General features: G+C 51.4%; 2 protein-coding genes across 4 annotated transcripts in view; both read right to left on the bottom strand.

Annotated features, from left to right (window-relative positions):
• The window catches only part of wnk4a (WNK lysine deficient protein kinase 4a), a 43,665-nt gene extending 31,388 nt beyond the window's left edge, over positions 1-12,277 (bottom strand). For all 3 annotated transcript variants that reach the window (XM_029250286.1, XM_029250285.1, XM_029250287.1), the window contains exons 1-2: positions 12,172-12,277; positions 11,239-11,785 (exon numbers count right to left, since the gene is read on the bottom strand). In XM_029250286.1, coding sequence (XP_029106119.1) covers positions 11,239-11,751 — 513 coding nt within the window. In that variant the 5' untranslated portion in view covers positions 11,752-11,785; positions 12,172-12,277. The remainder of the gene's footprint in view (positions 1-11,238; positions 11,786-12,171) is intronic.
• A 2,511-nt stretch (positions 12,278-14,788) lies between these two features.
• Positions 14,789-21,655, bottom strand: vps25 (vacuolar protein sorting 25 homolog). The gene is made up of 6 exons (XM_018736245.2): positions 21,537-21,655; positions 19,641-19,786; positions 18,890-18,943; positions 18,666-18,754; positions 16,317-16,392; positions 14,789-15,580 (listed from the first exon to the last, which is right to left on the bottom strand). The coding sequence occupies exons 1-6, from the start codon at positions 21,581-21,583 to the stop codon at positions 15,468-15,470; spliced, it is 525 nt and encodes a 174-aa protein (XP_018591761.1). The 5' UTR covers positions 21,584-21,655; the 3' UTR covers positions 14,789-15,467.
• Between the last annotated feature and the right edge of the window lie 350 nt (positions 21,656-22,005).

The following is a 22,005-nucleotide window of genomic DNA, read 5'->3' as shown; positions in this document are numbered from 1 at the left end:
TTCACGGCCGCTTACACCGATTTACCTATTTATACAGCGGGGTAATTTCTCCCATGAGGACCCCCGAGTGCGAACTGCACTTGAGCCGTTTCGGACGGCTGCGCTGCTGAGGCCTCGCTGTGCTTTGCCGCTTTCTGGCCAACACGCACCTCAGTCTCAGGACGTATGTGCAGGTCTCAGGTGAGACGCAAGACGAGGCTCCTCGAGATGGTGAACCAGCCACCTGTGTGGAACATCTGAGCTCCCAGAGGAGAGAAAGGAGCCCAGCAAACTCAGCCTCATTCATCTCTTTCACCCGCCATCTGCCTTAAAGTGCCTTAACCGCTTTGTGTGACAATGTGACACCAGGACGCCCGGTTGCACCCCCCCACGCTGCCCACTGGCTGCCGTAACATGGTTGTGGCTGCCTGGACACGACTTGATTGTCACGGACATCTCGGCGAGTTACGGCCCTGTCACATGGAAAAGGTTAATTAGTTAAGTCAATTAACACAGGAGATCATCCAGCTCTGCTCTGGTTCCCGACCTGGGGGACGCTTTGAGCCGTCTTTGTCTCTGCTCGTCCAACCGGTGCGCTGCCCTTGTGAAGGACCTGGTTTACAGTGTCCTCGTTATGAAGCCACAGATGTGTCCCCGGGCTCGGTCCAGCCGGACGGTACGTCTGTGTCCCGAAGGATCGCTTTGTCTTGGCGCACCGACAAAAGCCCATTCGCTTTGAGCCCGACCTCGTTCCATGAACGGTCACCAGGCCATACGGCTTACCGTCACTATTTTTACCATCTACCAGCTGAATGGCAGAAGTGATTATAACAGGAAGAACTTATAGTTTTACTGCAGTAACACTCAGGTAATTCCAGGTCACGTACAAGGCCGACGGGTGCGGGGCCCTGCATCACTGCCCACGACGAGCTCAATTTGAACCCTGATGCTGTAGGTTACACACACGCACACACACCGGCCGTAGCACACATGTGCCTATATGTGTATGGGTGCCTTGTGTTGCCGCGGAGATGGTTTGCGTACACCCAGCGTGGCCCCCCAGCTCAACAGGCGGCCTTGTGCTGCACCTCCAGCTGGACGTTTAGCATCAGCCTGACCTTCCTGTTGCTGTCGGTGATGACAAGATGCTGATCCAGCACGGAGCCGTGAGGGGGGTACGGGGGGAGTGCACTTTGATACACACACACACACACACACACACACCCTCACAGATGGCCTCTGAACACAAGCCCACTTATCAAGGAGAGGCTCGAGCATGCTTCCTGCGGGGCCCCACAGAGCACAGCCATCGGGCCCCTGGCAGCCCAGGACCGGTGTCAGATGTTATCTCCCACGTCTGTGTGTGTGTGTGTGTGTGTGTGTGTGTGTGTGAGAGTGAGAGAGAGACAGTTAGTACATGCAGACAATTTGTTTCATTTGGTTTTCACTGTAAGCATATTCATGTGCGCCAGTGGACACGGTGGCACACAGGGGACACCACACACAGAGAATACAGTGGTCAACACAGCCACAATATCGCACACAGAACACACACACACACACGTGCGTACGCCACGACCAACGCCGCCCTCGGACCGACAGCCCCCTACGATCTGCTGTCCGCAGCCAGGACGGACAGAGAGGAACCACAGAGCTGTCCTGATCCCTTTGCGGAGCGATGTCCGCGTCCACCTCAGAGGATCTAAAGAGTCGAGTCCAACTGAGTCCACATGTCCTCTGACTCCTCCGCGTCCTCTTCTCCTACAGCTGTCACATACGCAAATGGATCGCCCTCGAGCGTCACGGCTACGGATCACACGTCCACAGCAGGCGTCCTGGACGCGCGATTACGGTTCTGAGCGCTGCAGCTGTGAGGTGGATGCAAAATGTCCTTCTTATGGCTACAAAACCAACGCTGTCCTCCTCACCCATGTTCATTTGCATACACATAAATACTGCTCTCCTTAAAATTCACAAGCATGTAACACTTGCCTTGACTAGGTGAATAATTGAGTGTAAAGCAAGAAAATGTAATGAGATCATGGGCAAAATGTGGAAAGTGCCTCTGTAAACAACAGGAACCACGAGAGGCCGAAACAGACGTGCCGAGATCACCGCGGTAACCGAGCCCATCTGAGATCTGTTCTCCTAGATGGCGGCTCATTGCAATCGATACCAGATGCCCTCCTTCCTACACTGAGCTGCACGTCGGGGAGGGGGCAGAGCGGTACGGTTACGGCACGGTGCGTAACGTGTGTTGTGAGCTGCAGGTTCCGAGAACACGGCGATGAAGAGGAGTGCACACCGAGAACACTGCGTCATCGTTTAAGGGTCCTGCAATCTGGAGACGAGAGCCTCGACGTCACTCATCACGAGTCATTTCGGTCACCTCCAGATGTCTCTCCACATGAGTGCAGGAGCCTCGACGGGAACGAGTCCGTGCTGCTCCGATACCATCTCTGTCACTGAGCGACAGACACACACACACACACACACACACACACACACACGCAGCACTTGAGAGCGTGGACGCAGTCTGAACCACTGCAGGCGTGACGCCGCTACCAGGGGGAGGTAGGGAGACCAGCTCCAGTTCTGTTCAGCACGTGGGACGCACTCGGCCCGGCTTCGGGTTCGAGCTCCCGAACTCCATGGGATCGGGTCGCCCCGGAGGGTACGAGAGCTGAGGCCCAGCAGGGCCCCCGTGGGAGCGGAACCGTGGGCCTGGAACCAAGGCAGGCAGGTTCGCATCGAACGTCGTGCACCAAACAAAGGGCTGCGTCATACAGCCCGAACGAACGCCCTGATGGGTGCGAAAGCGGCCGTTCGTTGACGGGCCGAGGGCTTCTCGCAGTACTCGCAGGCTCACGCTCACGCCAGCAGGGACTCGAGCCATTCCGCCGTTCCAGTTCTTCCAGCCAGGGTGCTGCTGACTTGACTGACGGCATCTGTAGGGTCATTTTGGTTCATTTTCAAGTCAAGTCCTGTTGTCTGGGGCAGCTGCTAATGCTGCTTTTGGACCAGAAGGTTGCAGGTTTAAATCCCACCTCCAGTTGCAGTACCCTCGAGCAAGGTATTTACCCTAAATTGCTCCGGTAGAGTCACCCAGCTGTATAAGTCGAGTGGTTTACATTGTCATTCCTCCACAGAGCTCGCATACAGCGGAACGAAATATCGTTTCTCCGGGACCCTGTCGGTGCAACACAGAACAGAACGCAGGACTACATACAGTGTAAACACACAAGAGTGAGAGAAGAGTGCGGGTCAATAAACGCACAGGACATGATGGGCTGTGAACTGCAGGCAGTGTGTAGTGTATGGAGCGATGCCGACTTCGCTGTTTGACTGCGCCGGGTGATGCTGGGAGGCGGCGGGATGTTGAGTAAACTGACTGTGTCAGGGAAGAACCCGTTGCCCAGGCGACCGCTGGTGGCACAGATGCTCCTGTAAATGCTTATAATGCTTATGCTTATAAATGGTACATAACTGTGAGCAAGTAAGAATTAACCCTGCGAGTCGCTTGGGAGAAAAGCGTGAGATAAATGTAAATGCTCTTTTCTCCGTGCCTCTGAGCACCTTTGCTAGGAGCCGATACCCTTTCGTACTGGTTTGCACCGCTTCGTATTTGCACTTTCCCGCTATATTGATCACTCAATTGATTTCGAGTGGACGTTTTTTATATTGATCACGTCTCAACTGCGCTGCGACTAGTTCTGTGCTGCTGCGGCTGATAGTAAAAGAAGAAAAAAGAAGAGAAGCAAGAAAGAAGCACGTGAACCACTTGAAATGCTGAGTCGCACAAATCGTATCTAGAGGCATGAGCACAAATGTAGGCGACGGCACCGACCGCCTTTGCAGGAGCCGACGAGCGGCGCTCGCGACCAAATGCCAAGAGGGGAACTCTTTGCCTCCTTCTCGTCCTCCTGAGGATCCAGGCCTGTTCGTACCCGTGTTTCCAGCGAGGCGCCAATTGCCCTGCGTGGGGGCGTCGGCCGCCGGCACGTAGCGACACGTAGCGACACGTAGCGACGCGTCGCCCCGGGGCTTCCGATGTCTCGCTGGCAGTGCGGACGCAGCCAGACGCACTTTGGCTACATGAGGTAAGGGCTGTTTTTCCGGGAGCGAACCAGTGGGAAGTCCTTTCCTAACTACGGAGGAGCAGCCCAACATGCCCATTTCCAGGGGCAGCGAGCCAAAACGGGTACAAGGGAGAGACGGCCGCGATCGTGATTACAGTTTTTACCACGAGACGCTGTGTAATTCCAGCTGCTTATCAGGGAAAACAAATGGAGTCTTCAACTGGACAAGTCCCGGGGCGCTACGGTCTGCGCCGCGTGACCTTTGGTGGCCGAGGCCGATAGGGCGACGCGACACCAGCTGGAGCCGCTCCGATTGCGAGGCTCCGCAGTCCGGGTCATGTCCCAACAACCGCTGGCTAAACCTGCTCTTCTCTGCCAGTGTGACGTGTTTGTGCCCTGGAGCTTAGAACCAGGTCTCTTTTCCAGTTACACGGTGCATCTCATTGCCCGGGGTTCAGTGACGAGAGGAACAAGCCTCGGTCAACATGCATAATTCCCAGAGGACATGAGACGAAACCCAGGCGACAAACAGCCTCCCGTGAGAAATGCCATGATGACCCCGTATTATACATTAAAAATCAGCCCTGGAAGGAATAGAACCTCCTTCAGTATAAAAATGCTACCACACATGTTTATTTTACTGTAATATCGCAACATTAAAAACTGTTTTTTGCAGTTTAAAGTATACCGCTTGTGCTGTACATTTACATCATAACTATGCGATCAATGCTAATATTACATATTTTACAGTCTGATATCACCTATTGCAAAACAACTGTGACGTAACTATGATACTTTAGAAAAAATGCTCAAAATTGTATAAAAAAGCAGAATGTATTAGAAAATACACGAACCATCACTGGATTTAGCAGCGTGGCGGTGCGGTGGTGCAGCGGGTTTGGCCGAGTTCCGCTCTGTGGCGGCTCTGGGGTTCGTGTCCTGCCTGGGGTGCCTTGCGACGGGCTGGCGTCCTGTCCTGGGTGTGTCCCCTCCAGCCTTATTCACTGTGTTGCCAGCTTATGCTCTGGCCCACCGTGACCCTGCTTAGGACAAGCAGTTTTGGCAAATGTGTGTGTATTTCGCAGTATTGAAACATGGTGATACACAACAGGATGTCACTACATTGGGGGGGGGGGTGTTTTTTCTCTGTGAACCAGATTGTTTGTAAAGCCCCTCCACTGCCACAGTACCATTCCCTCAACTACTGCACCTGTGGCCACGGAGCCCAGGTTACTGAACCCATGCACACTTGGAATGCTGATTTGCATAATGGGAGGGGCTCTGCCATTTACGTTCCGTTTGAGATTATTACAGTCATGGGCTGTCCATGGGCAATGCTGCTTGTGTGTTTGCACAGCTGCACTCCATGTACCTTTGTTCTGGAAGGTTAATTGCTGTGTATTTAGTTAGGGTTCAACATTTGGGCTTTGCCAACCATCCATGAGTGCACGTGTACCAGTAATGGGCTTCGTGCCAGTTGTTTACATTTATTAAATGAGATTTGACTTGCAGGATTTCTTTAAAGGGAGGGGCTGATCCTTTTCTGACTCGCAATTGACTAGGGAACCAAATGTCCTGGGTTAGGTAGTGAACTTACTTTCCAAATAGTTTTACGGTCTTGGATTGCGGTTTTAGCTGAGTGCTGTGCAGTGCACTAAAGTATAGAAAAGTACTGAATCCTTTGGTTCTTCATGCTCTATGCATGATGTTTCACACAAGTGACGTGTTGCTCTGGACACCTTTGTGACAGCAGACGCTGTGTAACATTACGGTTATACAGCTGAACACTTTTTCTAAACCATGATAACAGTGTGAACTGTGGTAATTAATAATTGTCATGTCCTGTGCACAGTCGTGGTTTAGTAAATGTGTTTGCGTTCAGCTGTCACAATTAAAAGATTGTCCCCTTTGCTGCCATGCATGTAACCATGGAAATATTGCATATTTCAAAGAGTGCGGCAAAGAGAGACAACACAATAACGTATGAGTCACTGCCCCCCACGGCACTCGTTTTAGGCATTGAAGCCGTCTGGATGTACGGAGGGAAGGTGAGACGATGGCACCAGCAACTGGGAAAAGTGCCTCATTGTTTCCAGCACAAAGGCTGCAGGGCCACAGCTGGAACACCTGCTTCTGCCTGCTGAAAAACACACAGATGAGCCTTTGAGAACAAGGAGGGAACAGCAGCAGCAGCCCTGCAGCCTCCCCCCCCCACAATGCACTGTAGAAGGTGCAGGCTGCAATGCACACACTGAATCTGCAGATATCTGACACTTTTCTCCAGAGCAACTTACAATTATTTACCCCCTGATACAGCTGGGTAACTTTACTAGAGCAAATCAGGGTAAGTACAGCTGGAGGTGGGATTCAAACCTGCAACCTTTGGGTCCAAAGGCATCAACACTAATCACTATGCCACCAGTTGTCCTAAATAGCAAAGGCTGTACTTTTCTGTTTTCTCATATACTGTGGTGAAAAACGCCATACGTCAGTAAAAAAAAAAATCAGTGGGAACATTGAGCTCCAAGTTAGCCATCACCACAAGGAACAATAAAAATAATATTCCATAGTGTCAACTCGCTACATTTATTAATACTAACATTATTTACGAGCAAAAAAAAAGCACAAAGGGGGTAAAATTCTGGCTTATTCCAGTGGTTTACTGTGTGCTGCTGTCGATGTATGAAATATTCCTGTTAAAGAGCTGAGATCCCCCAGAGAGAAACACAAACGCACGCACGCACGCACGCACGCACACGTACGTACATTTCATGGCACGCTGTGCTTTGCTGTACTTTGCTCCTCTCTGCTTGGCCAAGTGCTGCTCAGGGGCTCACACACCTTCCAAAAACCCAACTTTTGTGCTCTTGCACTTCTGCAACACTCGGTTGGAAAGAAACGGTGGAGAAGCAAACATACGTCGTTTTAAAAACGCTTTGCCTATGAAAAGCAGGAATGTAAAGTTGCTAGGGTGGGGCACATTTAATAAGAAGAGGAGAGGAATGTGTTTCTGAAAGCAGCCCCCAGGCCACCGAACCCCGAAGCCCCCAGAAGTGACACGGCCCCTCCCAGCGGCAACATGGAGGGAGGCACAGCTTAGAGTCGACCGGTCACTCACCGGACTTACCGCGCCGCCACACATCGCCTTAGTAAGACTGGCAAGGCCTCTGGATTCCGCCTGCGTTTCGCTTAAAGCTTCGTATCCCTCAGGACACTTTAGAACGAGTAAGGTCCGAAGAGGCCTGGGAGACACGTAGCGAGAGGACGGCAGCGGGGACAGGAGCACACTTGTGACCGCTTGTCACAAGTGGAAGAGGAAGACTCCGCCGCAGTCGTGTGGCCCCTACACTTGAGCGCGGTTTGTACCCAAGACAAAAGCTGCGGAGCCCCAGAGCGCAGGGCTGGCCCACGATGAGGACTTGCCCGGGAGAGACGGTCCTTTGGAGCATTTTCACGAATTTTGTCCGCAGGGTTGACATTCGGTCCCCAGAGCAAAGCTTTGCCTTCTAAGTACACTGACAAGGTGGTGCCGCACGGCGAAAAGCAGCTTCGCAAAGTACGCAACCCTGTTTCATACAGCGAGCTTCCGGTTCCATACAAGAGGAACGATCCCCATCTTCCTTGGAGAGCAGCGGCTCCAGAAGAGTCTCTGCCGGAGCCCCGGGGGCCTTTGCTCTGTGTCACTGCAGCCAGTGGCCTTTTTTTCCAAAGGAGCAGTTCAGGTCGCCTTGTACCCCGGTACACAACACGGTTCGGTGAGGGAAACGCTTACATGTACCTGCGTTCATCTATCAGACGCTTTTCTCCAAAGTGACTCTCAATTATTTACGCCGCTGAGTATTTTTACCGGGGCAGCTGAAGGGAAGTTCTTTGCTCAAAGGTACTATAGTTGGAGGCAGGATTCGAACCCATGGCCTTCGGGTTCAAAAGCAGCGCTTTTACCCGCTGCACTAACTTCAGAAAGCACCGAGAGACTTGCAGCGTTGGTGTGTTTGCAGTGCTGCTCTTCAGTTCGCGCGCACCACGCTCGCCTCGGACGGCTGCCGCAACTGCCCCCCACCCCCAGCCGAGCCCGGCGAGTCGAAAAACTCAGTTTAAAATAAGTAAAAGGCTTTCGTGTTTGAAACCCACATGAAACACACACTGCGCTCCAGTGCAGAAAAGGGGCCCTTTAGTACCAGAGTAAAAATGTACTTTGCAGTTTTGCAGCCAGAGCCTGAAATAAGAGCTCAGAGCTGAGTTCATGTCCCTGGTGTCTCCTTCCCCAGCTCAGCTCACCGGGGGCCTGTAAGCGTCACGTGTACAGAGCTGCAGGGTGAAGAGTGAGAAGTGACTGAACTCACCCCCCCGTGACGCTCCATCACCGAGCGCCCGCCTTGTCCTTCCCCCACATTTTCCCTCCTCATGCCGTCGCCTTTCCTTCCAAAAGCTCTTCTCTTGCTTACATTTTTCACTGTTTTATACAGCCGGCTGTTTCCGCTCAAACAACTCGGACGTGAACCCGGGGGAGCCGCGATGCTCTAACCGCTACCGGGCAGCGGCGTGGCGGGGGGCCTCCTGTAGAACAGGATGCGCCTGGAGAGCGGAGGTGTGCGGCCCTGTCCTGCACGCCTCGCCATGGGAACCGTTCGCGTGGAGCGACGGGCAGCGGCATCAGCGTCGAGAGGGAGGGAGGGAGGGACCGATTTCTGCACAAGTGGCTGCAGCTGTTGTATGACTTTGGTGTCGCTGTCAAAAAGCTGCATCTCGCTCATTCTGACAGCGTTACGGTAACGCGTTTTCAATTCGCTCGTCAGCGCACATTGCTATGCTGCGGACTGCAGGGGGCCGGTAGGAGCAAAGGAGCCGCGGGGGTCACGTCAGGTCAGGTGAGGCCAGGAGCGCCATCTCTCGCTGTCCACCCGGCCGCTCAGCCGCGGTCTCGCCGGGCGCAAGAGCGAGGAAACGAGAGCGGCGCACATGATCACGCTGCACGTTTGTCACGCTTACGAACGGGGCATCGTGGGTGAAAAATTCGGAGAAAAAAGGGAGAAAAGGCCGAGCGTCAGCTGTGGTTCATTCGCCGCAAGCAAAGGAACGGATTACTGGGGCCGGAGCAGTGCGTGTGTGGGCCTCCCTCCCTCCCTCCCTCACCGCACCGTACCGTACCGCACCGTACCATACGACACCACACTGCACCGCACTGTACTGCTCTGCACCGTACCACACTGTAGGGCACCGTACCTCACCGTACCGTACCGCACCGCACCATACCATACCACACTGTACCACACTGTACTGCACTGCACTGCACCACACCGTACTACACTGTAGCGCACCATGCAACACTGCACTGTACGGTACCATACCGCACCACACATCACCGCACCGCATGCCTGTCGGCACAGTGACACAGATCGACCACTCGGCCATCAGTGATGCGTCGGTGTTGGTGCAGCTGCACACCGAACCCTGCGGGGGACGGAGCTCTGCGGTGTCCAGGGCACCGCTGTAAGCGGCTCACGCGGACCTCGCCGTGTTCTGGCCTCGCTGCGGTTTCCAGGCCCGCAGATGTGGGGTCAGAGCCCAGCAGGGCCTCCTGCTCTGTCGTGGGCCCCCGCGGGCGCCGCCTATCTCTCAGATACCCTATCGCTCCGGCTGGAGGACGGCCGCTATCAGGCGCACGAAGCCCATATGTGACAGACGTCTATTGACACTTCCCTCCCCCCCCGCCCCCCCCCAGGCAGCGCTGTCCATCCAGTGTCTGTCTACCCCCCAGTCCCCCCCGTCCTGTCGAGGAGCTACGCTCAGCCCTACTGGCAGCACGGTTTTACAAAGGTGCGTTTGCTGCTCCTGTCTCACTGCGGCACGCGGACGTGGTGGACCCCTGACCTCCCGGTCGGCCGCTGCCCGCAGGAAATGGGAAACAGGAAACAGGCACGTGCGGTGTTGCTATTTAAAGACAGGCTGAGCATGTCCTTAAGCACTGCAGCGCTTCTAGAAGATCCTGGCAACGGAACCATTGACTGTCCGGTGAAACGCGACAGCGGAACCTCTCCGCTTCGGCCGCGTCCAGGGCCCGTCGGCGCGGCCGCTTCTTAACGAAAACACAGATTAAACCGGATTACGCTGGAAAGGCCGTTTGCACAGGCGTCGTGCGTCACCAGTTCGGTCCCGGCATCCGCTGCCCGGAGCTCCTGCTCCTATTGCAGGGCGCAATGCCGCCACGGGGAGGCGCTCCATCTCACATCGGCAGCCTTTCTTCCTGCCAAGGGCCGGAGGGAAAAGGCCCCCAGCGAGCGGGGAGCAGCGCTGTCCCCGCACGCACGTGTCCTACGACGCGAAGCGAGTCCGTGTTTCTCAGCCGTAAACACCTGCGTGACGACAGGATCCCTGGCTGCACCTGCGGAGCCGCGGCGTGGCCCCCTGCGAGGAATGGGATCCTGGGAAACGGTGCGTGGGGATCCTTGCCGCAGGAGAATTATTAATAACTATAATTAATACAGTGCTAATAATTAGAGGGTAAAACGTACAAAAGAAGTGTAAATAATGGGAGGCGTGCGGAACAAAAGCAGAGGGGACCAGCCGACCAACTGACACAGAAGCCGCAGTGTCTTGTCATGTTTGCGCTCAGAGAGGGACCCCCACCCGAGGGACCCCCTCCCCCCGATTTTACCATTTTGACTACATCTGTTAGACCTGGCAGCACGAAACTCGACACCGTTCCTCAACGGGACAGACGAACAGGTTGTACTGAGGGAGCTCACGTTACTCATCCTCAGACACCGTAGACGAGCGCGTCAAAGCGTCGAAACATCAAAGCGTCAAAGTGCACGTGTGCAGAAGCCGGAGCCCAGCAGGTACCGGAGTCTCTCACACACACCTCTACGACATTTCGTCGTTGCTGCGACCCAGACTCGTGCGAACGTGAGTCTCCCGAAGGGACGCGGACACACGCCAAACCACGCGTGGTTTTTCCCCCCGGCATCCATCACGTCGAAGACCTCGAGAGCCTCCCGCACACGCACGGCTCCGGGTTCCGCCCGCGGCCGCTTCAGGTGCGTGTGTGTGCGCGTGTGTCCATCGGCACAGCGTGTCCGGTGTTCCCGGTAAAGAAAGCGCGGGAAGACGCAGGAAAGAGCACGGCAGAGCGCGGAGGGCCGGGCGCCGCTTCGGGGCCGGCACGGACCCGCTCTCCTACCTGCAGCTCGCACCACGCCACCTCCACGGTGGTCTCCGTGTCCAGGCCCTTATAGACGGTCTTGAAGGAGCCCCTTCCGATTTCGACGTCGAACTTGAGGTACCTGCCGTCCGGTGAGGTGGCCACCGCTTTCGTTTCCACGTCCTCCTTCTCCTCCTGCTCCCACCTGCTCTCTGCGGGGGGCCGCGACGCAACGTCCTTCCGGCTCTTGCCGGGGGCCTTTTCCTCCTCGGAGTCGGAGGCGGGCGCCGGCGTTCGAGCGCTCGGGATGGGGTCCGCCGCCCGGCCGCGAGGGGAGGCGCGGCTCTCATCTGTGGGACCGTCCGCGAAGACGTCCCCGGCGGCCCAGGGCGGCGCGTCCAGGCTCAGCTTGTGCAGGTTGTACGAGTTCCGGCGCAGCACGGCGCTCACGGGCACCGAGAGAGCGTCCTCAAGAGGCGCCGTCGCCGCGGCGCGGCCTGCGAACCCACGGGGCGCCGGGTCAGCCTGAGACACCTGAGACACCTGAGACATGGCGCAAAGCTTCGGGCGCACGAGCCGAGTCCTCCTGCAACAGAGCACAGTTTTACTGCAGTAACTGGGGACATCGGAGACCTGTCACAAAGCAGCGGAGAGGCACACACAGGCACAGACAGAGACAGAGACAAAGAAGACACACACACACACTCACAGCTGAGCTGTGTACAGTACCACAGTAACGTTCCCCTGCTCTTATTCCTTTCTAGAACTTTTCTGCTCCACTCTGCTCGTGTTTTACTCTTGTTTACTGCGCTCGCACTGTCCTCTAACTAACTAACTGTATCCACTGATGTTCCGTCTCACTGTAACAAAGTAAAGCTGCTTTTCGAGTGTTTCATTAACATTCATTGTTACTCTTCACGCTTCTTACTGTCATTAGTAAGAATATTATCATGATTAATAATTAATACTCACGGACAGAGTCGCTCGCGGTCGCTGCGCGGGGCTCCTTCCTCATAACATCAAAAAATATCCTACATATCATATCATACATACATCATATCTTATATTATTACATGCCCCATCCCACATTATTCATGATATAATAATATCGTCTATAATTATCGAACATCATAAACACATCATGTCTAGAGGCTCCGCTCGTCCCGGTGTCGACGCTGCTGCGCGATCCGCTCGTGCTCCTCTGAGCGCGTGTCTCTCGGTCGGTGTGTGTCTGTGTGTGTGTGTGTGTGTGTGTGTGTGTGTGTGTGTGTGTGTGTGTGTGTGAGAGAGAGAGAGAGCCAGCGCCGCGCTCCGTGCTCGCGCTCCCGCGGCTCCGCCCCCTCCTCCCACCTGAACCCGGGGGGGTTGGAAGCGGTGTGCGTGTGTGTGTGTGTGCGTGTGCGTGTGCGTGTGCGTTGACAACGTAGCAGTGTAAGGCCCTTAGACAAATGTGTGAAGCATGAGTACATATTGATTTTGTTATTTTTATTTTGACTGACAATATTATAGAACGTTGCAGCAGAGGACAGGATCAGACTGCGGTAGTGAGTAATGTGTGTATGTGTTGATGGCTCAGTTTTCCCATTGATTAGTTTCTCATTAGTTCACTGACAGCGCGCAGGGACTGTGGACACGGATTCTAGGACAGTGTCCTGCAGCAGCGTGGGGTCCACAGCTTCTCATCCAAACTGTGTGTGTGACAAGCGAGATGTTGGATGGATGTGTGCAGGAGCGTGCAGGCACTGTGACCACGACCAGGGCCCCTCTTCCTACATACGTATTTCAAAGTGTATGTCACTGCAATTACATCATTATTATTATTATTATTATTAAGACAAATAATAATAAGAACAGTTTTCCAAAGTGCAGCACAAACACAGCAAACACACAAACACACACGTAAGCAGGAACACAGCCCCCGTTGCTCCCCTCTTTCCTACGTGTTTGTCTGCAGTTTGGAGCTGGGGGGTATTCTTTTTCAACACACACTCGTTTCCAGCTCCCCCCCAACACACACACACACACACACAGAGGTAAAGGATGTATCGGACATGATTTCCGGCTCAGTGACGTCTCTAATGACCGCTGCGAGCGAAACCCCAATCCCGACTGTCCCTTGTCACCTGCATGCTACCCGAACATTATGGGTGGTCAACGGAGAAAAGCTGCTCAGGCCTGTCAAGGTGGAGAACTGTAAGTGCGCCATCTGCTGGTGGGACCCCAAGCCGTGCGCCCCCTTCCCAGCAGGCCGTGCGACCGACTGTGCGCGGAGAGGAGCTTCCGGGGCCCAGAGTGCACACCTCAGCTAAAACACACACGCTCTCTCTCACACTCCTCTACGTGCCTGTTCTGCCACTTTGCAGAAGCCACCCACAGCATACGAAGCAAAGTTATTGTAATAAAACAGCCAGAAGAGTGTAATTACAGGAACGAACTGGCAGGGCTCACTGCACATGGTTATTATTGTGACAGCCCATTTAGTTACGTCTCTGAACATCTTCATAACACTCCGCCTGATTGTCCTGCTCACCTGGAGCATATTTTATTGTTTGCTGTTGTGACTTACCCATGTATGACACCAAGGCGCCATGTAGACAGAAGCTGATGACTGCATGCCATGGAGGAGGAGACACGTCCATGTGAACCAGGACATCAACTCATCAACTTGGCATTTAGAGACACACACACATTGTCTGAAACCGCTTGTCCCAAGCAGGGTTGCGGTGAATAACTGTAAATTACTACAGTTAATTTACTAAATAACTGTAAATTCCTCCTCAGCTTGTCTGCACCATTCAACACTGTCGACCACCAGTTTCTGACTCTTTTATTCAGCTTGCGATCAAAGGAGCAGCATTAAGATAAGAGTCCTACCTACATATCTGACAGATCCTATCAAGTGGTCTGGCAGGGCTCTCATTCTTTTCCTCTGCCTCTCTCAACTGGTGTCCCACAGGGCTCGGTACTGGGGTCTTCTGCTCTTCTCCATCTACACCTCCTCCCTTGGTCCGGTCATCACCTCTCATGGATTCAAATACCCCTGTTACGCTGATGATACCCAACTCTTCCTCTCCATTCCACCTGGAGTGTCAGACATTTCCGCACATATTGCTGCCCGCCTATCGGACATCTCTTCATCATCTCCGGTCCGTCACAAGGCACCCCAAACAGGACTCGAACCCCAGACCCACCAGAGACCGGGACCCAGCCAAACCCGCTGCACCACTGTGCCCCAGAAATATATACATATACATCTCTAATATGTGGGGGGACCCCTGAGGTTTTTGCTCCCTTGTCTTCCAGTGTGGAGTTTTTTTTTTTTTTTTTTTTTTTAAATTCCTTTCCTCTGTGGCCAGTAGGGTCACTTACAGCTGTAATATTTACTATAGTACTTTAGTGTATTGCCAGCCTTTTATTTGTGTTCTACCTCTGATCCTGTGTCCAGTACTCTGTCAGTGTGAGAGAAGAGCTCTGTAAAAATACATTGAATTGAATATACAGCAGGATAATTTTCCTGTATCGCTTCAAGGTAAGTGTACCTCAGTCAAGAGAACTACAGCTGAAGGAATGAAATACATGCACAACAAAAGAGGATAAAACATTTACTGTAAATAAAGCATACAATGTACAAGAGGAACTTTTCTAACCAACTCACTAACCATCTACCAGTGGCACTTACATAACCCCTTCCCTGTGGTCCCACTTTCCATTTTGGTTGTCATTTTTTTTTTTTTTTTTTTTTTTTAAAACGCTTTTTCATGTAACTCAGAGAAAGGCAAAAAGTGCTGAAGCACACATGCCCAGTTTCACTTCCGTTTTATTTCACAGCCAAATATTGTAACCAAAGGGAGTCGAATACAGGGAGACATAATGAGGGGAGCAGATGCACCGGGAAACGTCAGGTGTGTGCATGGGTACATGATCCATGGCAACTGTCAGGCGAACTACAGTAAATGAGTACCTTGTGTTTCTACTCTTTTCTGGGACAAAATGCAGGTGGCGGAACAACGCAGAGCCCCTCGTCGAGATCCCAGGTGCCGCACTGACAGCATCCTCAAGAAGACAAGAGTGACGCAACAGTAGAATGGCTTTCCTGAAACGTCTTCCGCTCTCAGGGTGACCAGTGGAAGAAAGAGAGACCCAAATGCCAAAGTGTTTTTTTGTTGCGAGTGGAAGACAGAGCGCTCTCCCAGCCTGCGCCCATCGCAGAGCTACCAACGCAGTTCCCAGAGCGCCCAGGGCCACGCGGGCTCCACGGGGAGCCCCTTTCAGAAGAACTTGACGCCCTTTCCCTCGTCCATTGTGATGATCTCAGCCTTGCTCTCCACTTGCAGAGCCTGTAGGGAGCGCAGCAGCATGCATTCCTCCAGCCCGTGGAATTCTGGGAGCAGAAGAAAGAAAAACCAGGATTGTTACCTGTGACAGAACCTTCTGCAACGGAACTTGAGGGAGTGAAGTTAAAAGTGAGCGTTATGCTACGTTACTTCATTTATCAAACGTTTTTCTCCAGCGCGACTTCCAGTGAACACTACTTACAATGGGTCACTCATCCATACACCAGTGAAACACACTCTTTCTGTCACTCGCACACCATGGGTGACTTAGTCACCATCTACACGAACAGCATGTCTTTGAAGTGTGGGAGGAAACCAGAGCACCTGGAAGAAACCCATGCAGACATGGGGAGAACATGCAAACTACACACAGACTGAGCGGGCATGGAACCCATGTCCTCTCACACCACCCAGGCACTGTGAGACAGCAGCACTACTCGCTGTGCCACCTGTTGCTGTGTTCGTTGTAATCATCGCAGCTGAAGGTGACTTAACCAGTCCTAACTGTCAAGGGGCAGCTAGTGTTTCACACCTATGATACACATTTCACTGTCTTTCACACCAGGGAGATGACAGAAGAACTCGACTGCAGTCACCGTTTCTCTGTCAGGCTCCATCCATGTACTGTTGGAGCTGATAAAACGGTCTCATCACCAAATTTAATGTGAAAAAGCCGCAAAAACATAGGAGAGTTGGAAAGGGGGCAGATCATACTTTTTCACAGCACTGTATGTCCCCCAAAAAGACTGCGTGGAAATGATTCGCGTTCACCGAGTGTCATACCTTCGTTTTCGGTGTCCTCCCCGTTGGAGAGCTCGTACAGCGTGAACACCGAATTGATCATCCCGTTTCTGGAAACCTGCGGAGGGAAAACACACACAAGGAAGCTGTCTCAGTTACAAGCTTTTTCCTTGTGCCTCCCTCGCTGTGTCCTTGTGACGTTGCATCAGCTCACGGGGACCTTGGCTATGCTGCCATGCAGCGCGTGGACCAGAGGAAGACTGGCCCCAGGAAGCTGCAGGGAGCACACAAAGCGGCTCGAACCCACGTAGTCTGCCCCCAACGAGGCGCCCCAGGGAGCCGGGCACCCGCTTCAGACCACTTCCGGCCGGACGTCTCGGAGGAGCTGCGCTGTGCGGGACTCGCGGCCCCCGGGACATACTCGTCCCAGCAATTTGAGAACCACCCTCACAAATAGAGCCCAATTACACCTTCCTCTTGGTTTCATAATGACCATAATTTAAAACTTCTGGAGCCGCGGCACTTCGGTGTAGAGCTACCCAAAAAAATAACATCTGCAATCAATTACACTGCTTTACGCCAAGAAGTTTATCCCTTAAAGCAATGTGACGATGTTGACGAATGCACTGATGAATATGTTTATCATGCTAATGATGGTGGTTTGGGGACCAGTGAGCGCACCGAGCCCCCAGTCTCACTGGGGATGGGACATATGGCAGCAATCACTTTTTGTTGATGGCGATTAAGCTACAAACCATCCAACATGCACGCCTGGTTCAGTTCCCATCCACTATCAGGCAGTGGCCAGTGGTACGAGACAAACATCTGTGTGGTCCGCGCACTGGTCTCGCTTGGCTGCGGCCCCGTTGGGTGGGGACGCTGGAACCAATGGGAGCTTCGGCACACCAAGCACAATACGCCATTCACTGTTTCTTTGGCATAATTGAAAGCAATGAATTACATCAGTTCAAATTGGAAAAAGCAATGCAGTGAGAGAGAACAGAGGCACCGTACATTTACTCGACGTGTCTGAGTTACGGGGAAACAAGTTAGTTTTTCTCTACGTCGGTGCTCAGTGACAACATGTACTGTGTTGTTTTTAAATAGCGAGCGATTGCAGCAAAACACGCTGCTGAGAACCATGTTTATTCCCGTACACACTGGCCAGTTTTAATCACTTTTGGACCAGATTTCACCACTTTATTTTGGCAGATGTGTTCCAGGCTTCAGCGAATACCTGCAGTGCTTCAAAATCAGACAGATCCTGACTATCCCTCCATTATCATTATCATTATCCGCTTGTCCAGTGCAGGCTCACAGCGGTCCACAGCTTATCCTGGAAGTATAAGGTTTGAGGTAGGGGACACCATTTCAAGGAAGGCTAGCCACACACGCACACACAATCAGTTATTTAGAGCCCCCAATTCACTTGAAAGACATGTCTTTGGACTGTGGCAGGAAAACCACCAAGTGGGAATTGAACAGATAATCCAGAAGGTATGAGGCACTAGCACTAACTGCTACGCCTCCATGCAGTCACAGGGACTGGCTAAGGAAAATTAAAATTGGGCAGCACAGCGAGTTGCGCTGCTGTCTCACAGCGCCTAGGTGGTGCGAGAGGACGTGGGATCAACCCCCACTCATTCTGCGTGGAGTTTGCATGTTATCTGGGTGCTCTGGTTTCCTCCCACAATCCAAAGACATGCTGTTCAGGTTCACCCATAGTGTGTGAGTGACAGAGAGAGTGTGTGTGTGTTCCACTGATGTATGGATGAGTGACCCATTGTAAGTAGTGTACCTAGCAGTGTAAGTCACCGTGGTGAATAAGATGTGTGGGCTGATAACACTACGTAGAGTTCATTGGAAGTCGTTTTGAAAAAAGCATCTGCTAAAAAAATAAATGTAAAACAACTTTTTTGAATGTTAAAAACCTAAACAGCATTGTCAATGGACAGGGTGAAACTAAAGACACCTACTGGTGAGCCAGCATGTCTGAAGTGTACAATTTCCTTAAGTACACATTTGATAATCAAGATTTTGTGTAAAAATCTGCCTCTTAAAATAGTTTTCTGTACACATTTACTGAGCGTGACCAAAAGGGAGATATGGTAAACCCAGTTTTAAGATTTCGGTCAACTTTAGGTATGTGCAACACGTGTCGGAGCCATTTCAGCAGTTATGTGCGCAAGTACAGAAGGTGTCCGAAGTCTTTTTTGAGGCTGCAGCCCTGATGGGGCACTACTCTTGCTTCGCTCCAACGTGATGCGTAATTACGGAGCTCTCCCACTGGGACACACGCTGAGTGTGACAGGTGAGCCCTGCTTGCGTGTCACTGTACAGACATACCTAGAGAACATCAGTGTGCTCCTGCGGAGCCATCGCTGAGCTTACCCACTGGTAAATGAGCTTTCCCCACTCCTCCGGCTGCCGCCACATTATCAGACAGCGCGTCTTGCTTTTGTCTATCCACTCCAGGTTCCCTGGCAGCAGCAAAGAGAACAACTGCATCACATCTTACAAACTTAAATGTATATTACAACCAACAGAAAAATTATCAAAATGTATCCAGAAGTAACACGTAACAGCCAAATTTAAGGAAATATGAAGCACAATACCTTTTTTTCTTAATTCTTCAAAAACTATTTGGATGGCCTCCACTGACAGTTTTCCTGGGCTCGTTATTAAGGACTGTTATAACAACAGTATTAAGAATATAAAACCATGGGCTGTACTTTAAGCAGGAATAGCCCAGGGTTCAAGGTAACGGACCACGGTAACCTCAGGTGTTTCACGATACTGAAACAAAAATCCCAAAACTGTATTTTAGACATGGAACCATTAGTCTCAAGCAGATTTTAGGGTATGAATAAAAAAAAAGACAACTAATTCAGCAAAATGGTGCAGTCAGTTTCTAGAAGAGATCCAGGTGCGGAGCACACCTGCATTGGCTGTGTGGGCCGCTGCCAGCTGGATGCAGGTCCGATAAGAGGAGATTCATTTAACGAAAGGAACCGTTTCATGTTGGCTGTGGCTGATGAGGGAAATGTGAGTGCGTGATTGACACAGAGAGAGTGCGTTTCACTGATGTATGAATGAGTGACCCATTGCAAGTAGTGTATATAGCAGTGTAAGTCACCTTGATGAATAAGGTGTGTGGGCTGACAACACTACAGATAGTTCACTGGAAGGGGCTGTGGAGAAAAGCATCTGCTAAGTGAACAGATGTAAATGTAATGCAAATGATCTCTTTCAGATGACCGCACTGCTGTATGTGCAGTGAATGGGGTGTGGAGAATGATTTTGGAACAGCACAAGTTCCTGACTGTGCTAGAGGTATGATTGTTGTGGGAGCCGGGGGAAGGATACGCTCAATCTTCTTGTGGTTGAACATTGGACTTTCCTGAGCCTCCATCACATCCAGGGTGTAGATTCTCCTGTGTCGACAGTAAGAGAGCACCAGCGAGCACCACGCCGCCAGCTGCTTCTGTCTAGTGTCGACATTTGGTTGTAGCCTGTCAGCGAACACATTGGGTAGCACTGTTAAAGAGCGATGTCTGGTGCGACTGAAAGGTTCCTCATGTGGAACAACAATCAAAACATTATTTACACTGGAGCAGCCAGCGGCACAGTAGTAACAGCGGGGTTCTCACTGCCATTCCCACTCCTGCTGCAGAACCCAAGATCAAGATAAACTGGTTCCTCGTGTTACGAATGTTTGAGTAACACATTTTTTGAAGACAAGAACATGTCTCCAGATTATTCATGTTTAACAGCATTTTGCTCACTTCCATGTTTTCTAAAACATCTGCCTATAGCAGAGCATAAGTGACCTGCGTTTCTGCATGCAGTCGTTAGCTGGAAGTAAAGCGCGCCCAAACAGTGTCGGAGTGTAGAACCACCTTAATTCATCTTTCCACCACAGTGTGTACAGCTCAGGTCTGGTGTTCCTGACGATCAGTGATCAATAACATCATGATGAATGCTGTGCATGTTTATGGAATGAATTGATCAAGAACTTCCACAGCACAGGAGTTTGTATACATGGGGTATTTTTATACTCAAGCTCTTTTCATTAGCTTCAAGCTAATACAAATGTTAACAAATTTCTACATAAGAGACTTTTAGAGAACTTAAGCAGTAAATAAATCAAGGTACATATTATTAATCTTCTGACTGTGTAAATATCAAAGACAGCTCAAAATGGCCAGAAGGGAAAATGCTTTTGGGATTAATGTCAACCACTGAGCTTAACTGTAAGACTGTGAAAACTACAGATTTTTTTTTCCGTATAACTACCTCGCTCAGGGGTACTACAGCCAGAGGCAGGCATCGAACCTGCGACCTTTGGGTTGAAAGGCAGCAGCTCTAACTACTATGCTACCAGTTGTGCCCAACTTTAAATGCTGGATGCAGTTAATTTAAATTAAAATGTCTTAGTGCAAACCTAACACTTTTACTGACTGTAAAATAGTGGTAAATGCCCTTTTCCAGTTGTGAGCGTAAGTTAAGGAACCAGTGTACTTACCCCGAATTTCTCCCCTAAGTGTACATGGTTAAGTAATAGAGAAGCTCGTAATATTACACTGCCAGTCCCTTGGATACAAAAGTGAAACAAACAAGGCTATTACTATTAGCACTACTAATGACAATAAGAAGAACTGGCGTTCCGCAGGGCTCCGTGCTCGGCCCCTCTCTTTTCTCCCTCTGCGGCGCTTCCCTCGACTCAGTCTTTGCCTCTCACGGCTCCTCCTTTCCTGGGAATGTAACTCAGTTTTTGTTTGTGTCTCAAACTGTATCTCAATCTCACACACTTGCCCTTTGACTGAGTAGTAACATCTTCACCTGTGCGCTAACCACTCGTGCCTTGAAACAAGAAAGCAAGTAAAACAGATGGACACAACAAAATATAGAATTAATGCAGCTCTGAGAAGAACGAATTGTGAGGTGAATCAATCAGAGTGTCAGTTGGCTGACTTCACTTATTAGTTAGAATTTAAAATTTCCCAAAATCCCACTGCATCTCTCTCAGAGACGTACACACACACTTATCGTCTGTAAGCGATATGTCAGCTGCTCCAACTGGTCACCGGCGCGAGTTTCTTTCCTCTCACGGATGACTATTTTATTTATTTCCTGATGTGGATCAGACACTTCCCGCTGCCATATGTATGATCTGCTCCACTTACTGCGCATTTCAAGAAAGCACACTTTTCATTACTCCACATCACAAACATATCGTAAATGAAAGGAAAATGCACTTACGTGAAGAAAGGAGGGAAGTTATACTGCCAAGGCCACTCAAAATTCATCTCCACAATTTGGTTTACAAACACACGGAAGTGTGTGCATCAGCTAAAAGCTTCCGCTCTTCCGGAATGATACAGAGAGCCGCTCTGAAAACGAACGGTAGGTCCGCCGCAGGCTCCGTACCAGCGGCATCTAGTGGAGCCGCTCTGACATCGATGTGCCCTAATTTCACTGTTTTAGTGGACGGATGGTTAGCAGCGAGCTAGCGGAGCAACGAGCTAATTTAGCAGCGAGCTAGCGGAGCAACGAGCTAATTTAGCAGCGAGCTAGCTTGAAACAAGCTAATTTAGCAGCGAACTAGCGGAGCAACGAGCTAATTTAGCAACGAGCTAGCTTGAAACAAGCTAATTTAGCAGCGAGCTAGCGGAGGAACGAGCTAATTTAGCAGCGAGCTAGCTTGAAACAAGCTAATTTAGCAGCGAGC

Source organism: Scleropages formosus, chromosome 3 (genome assembly GCF_900964775.1).
Source record: "Scleropages formosus chromosome 3, fSclFor1.1, whole genome shotgun sequence".
NCBI classification, from domain to species: Eukaryota; Metazoa; Chordata; class Actinopteri; order Osteoglossiformes; family Osteoglossidae; genus Scleropages; species Scleropages formosus.
This window is presented reverse-complemented; position numbering and strand designations above follow the sequence as displayed.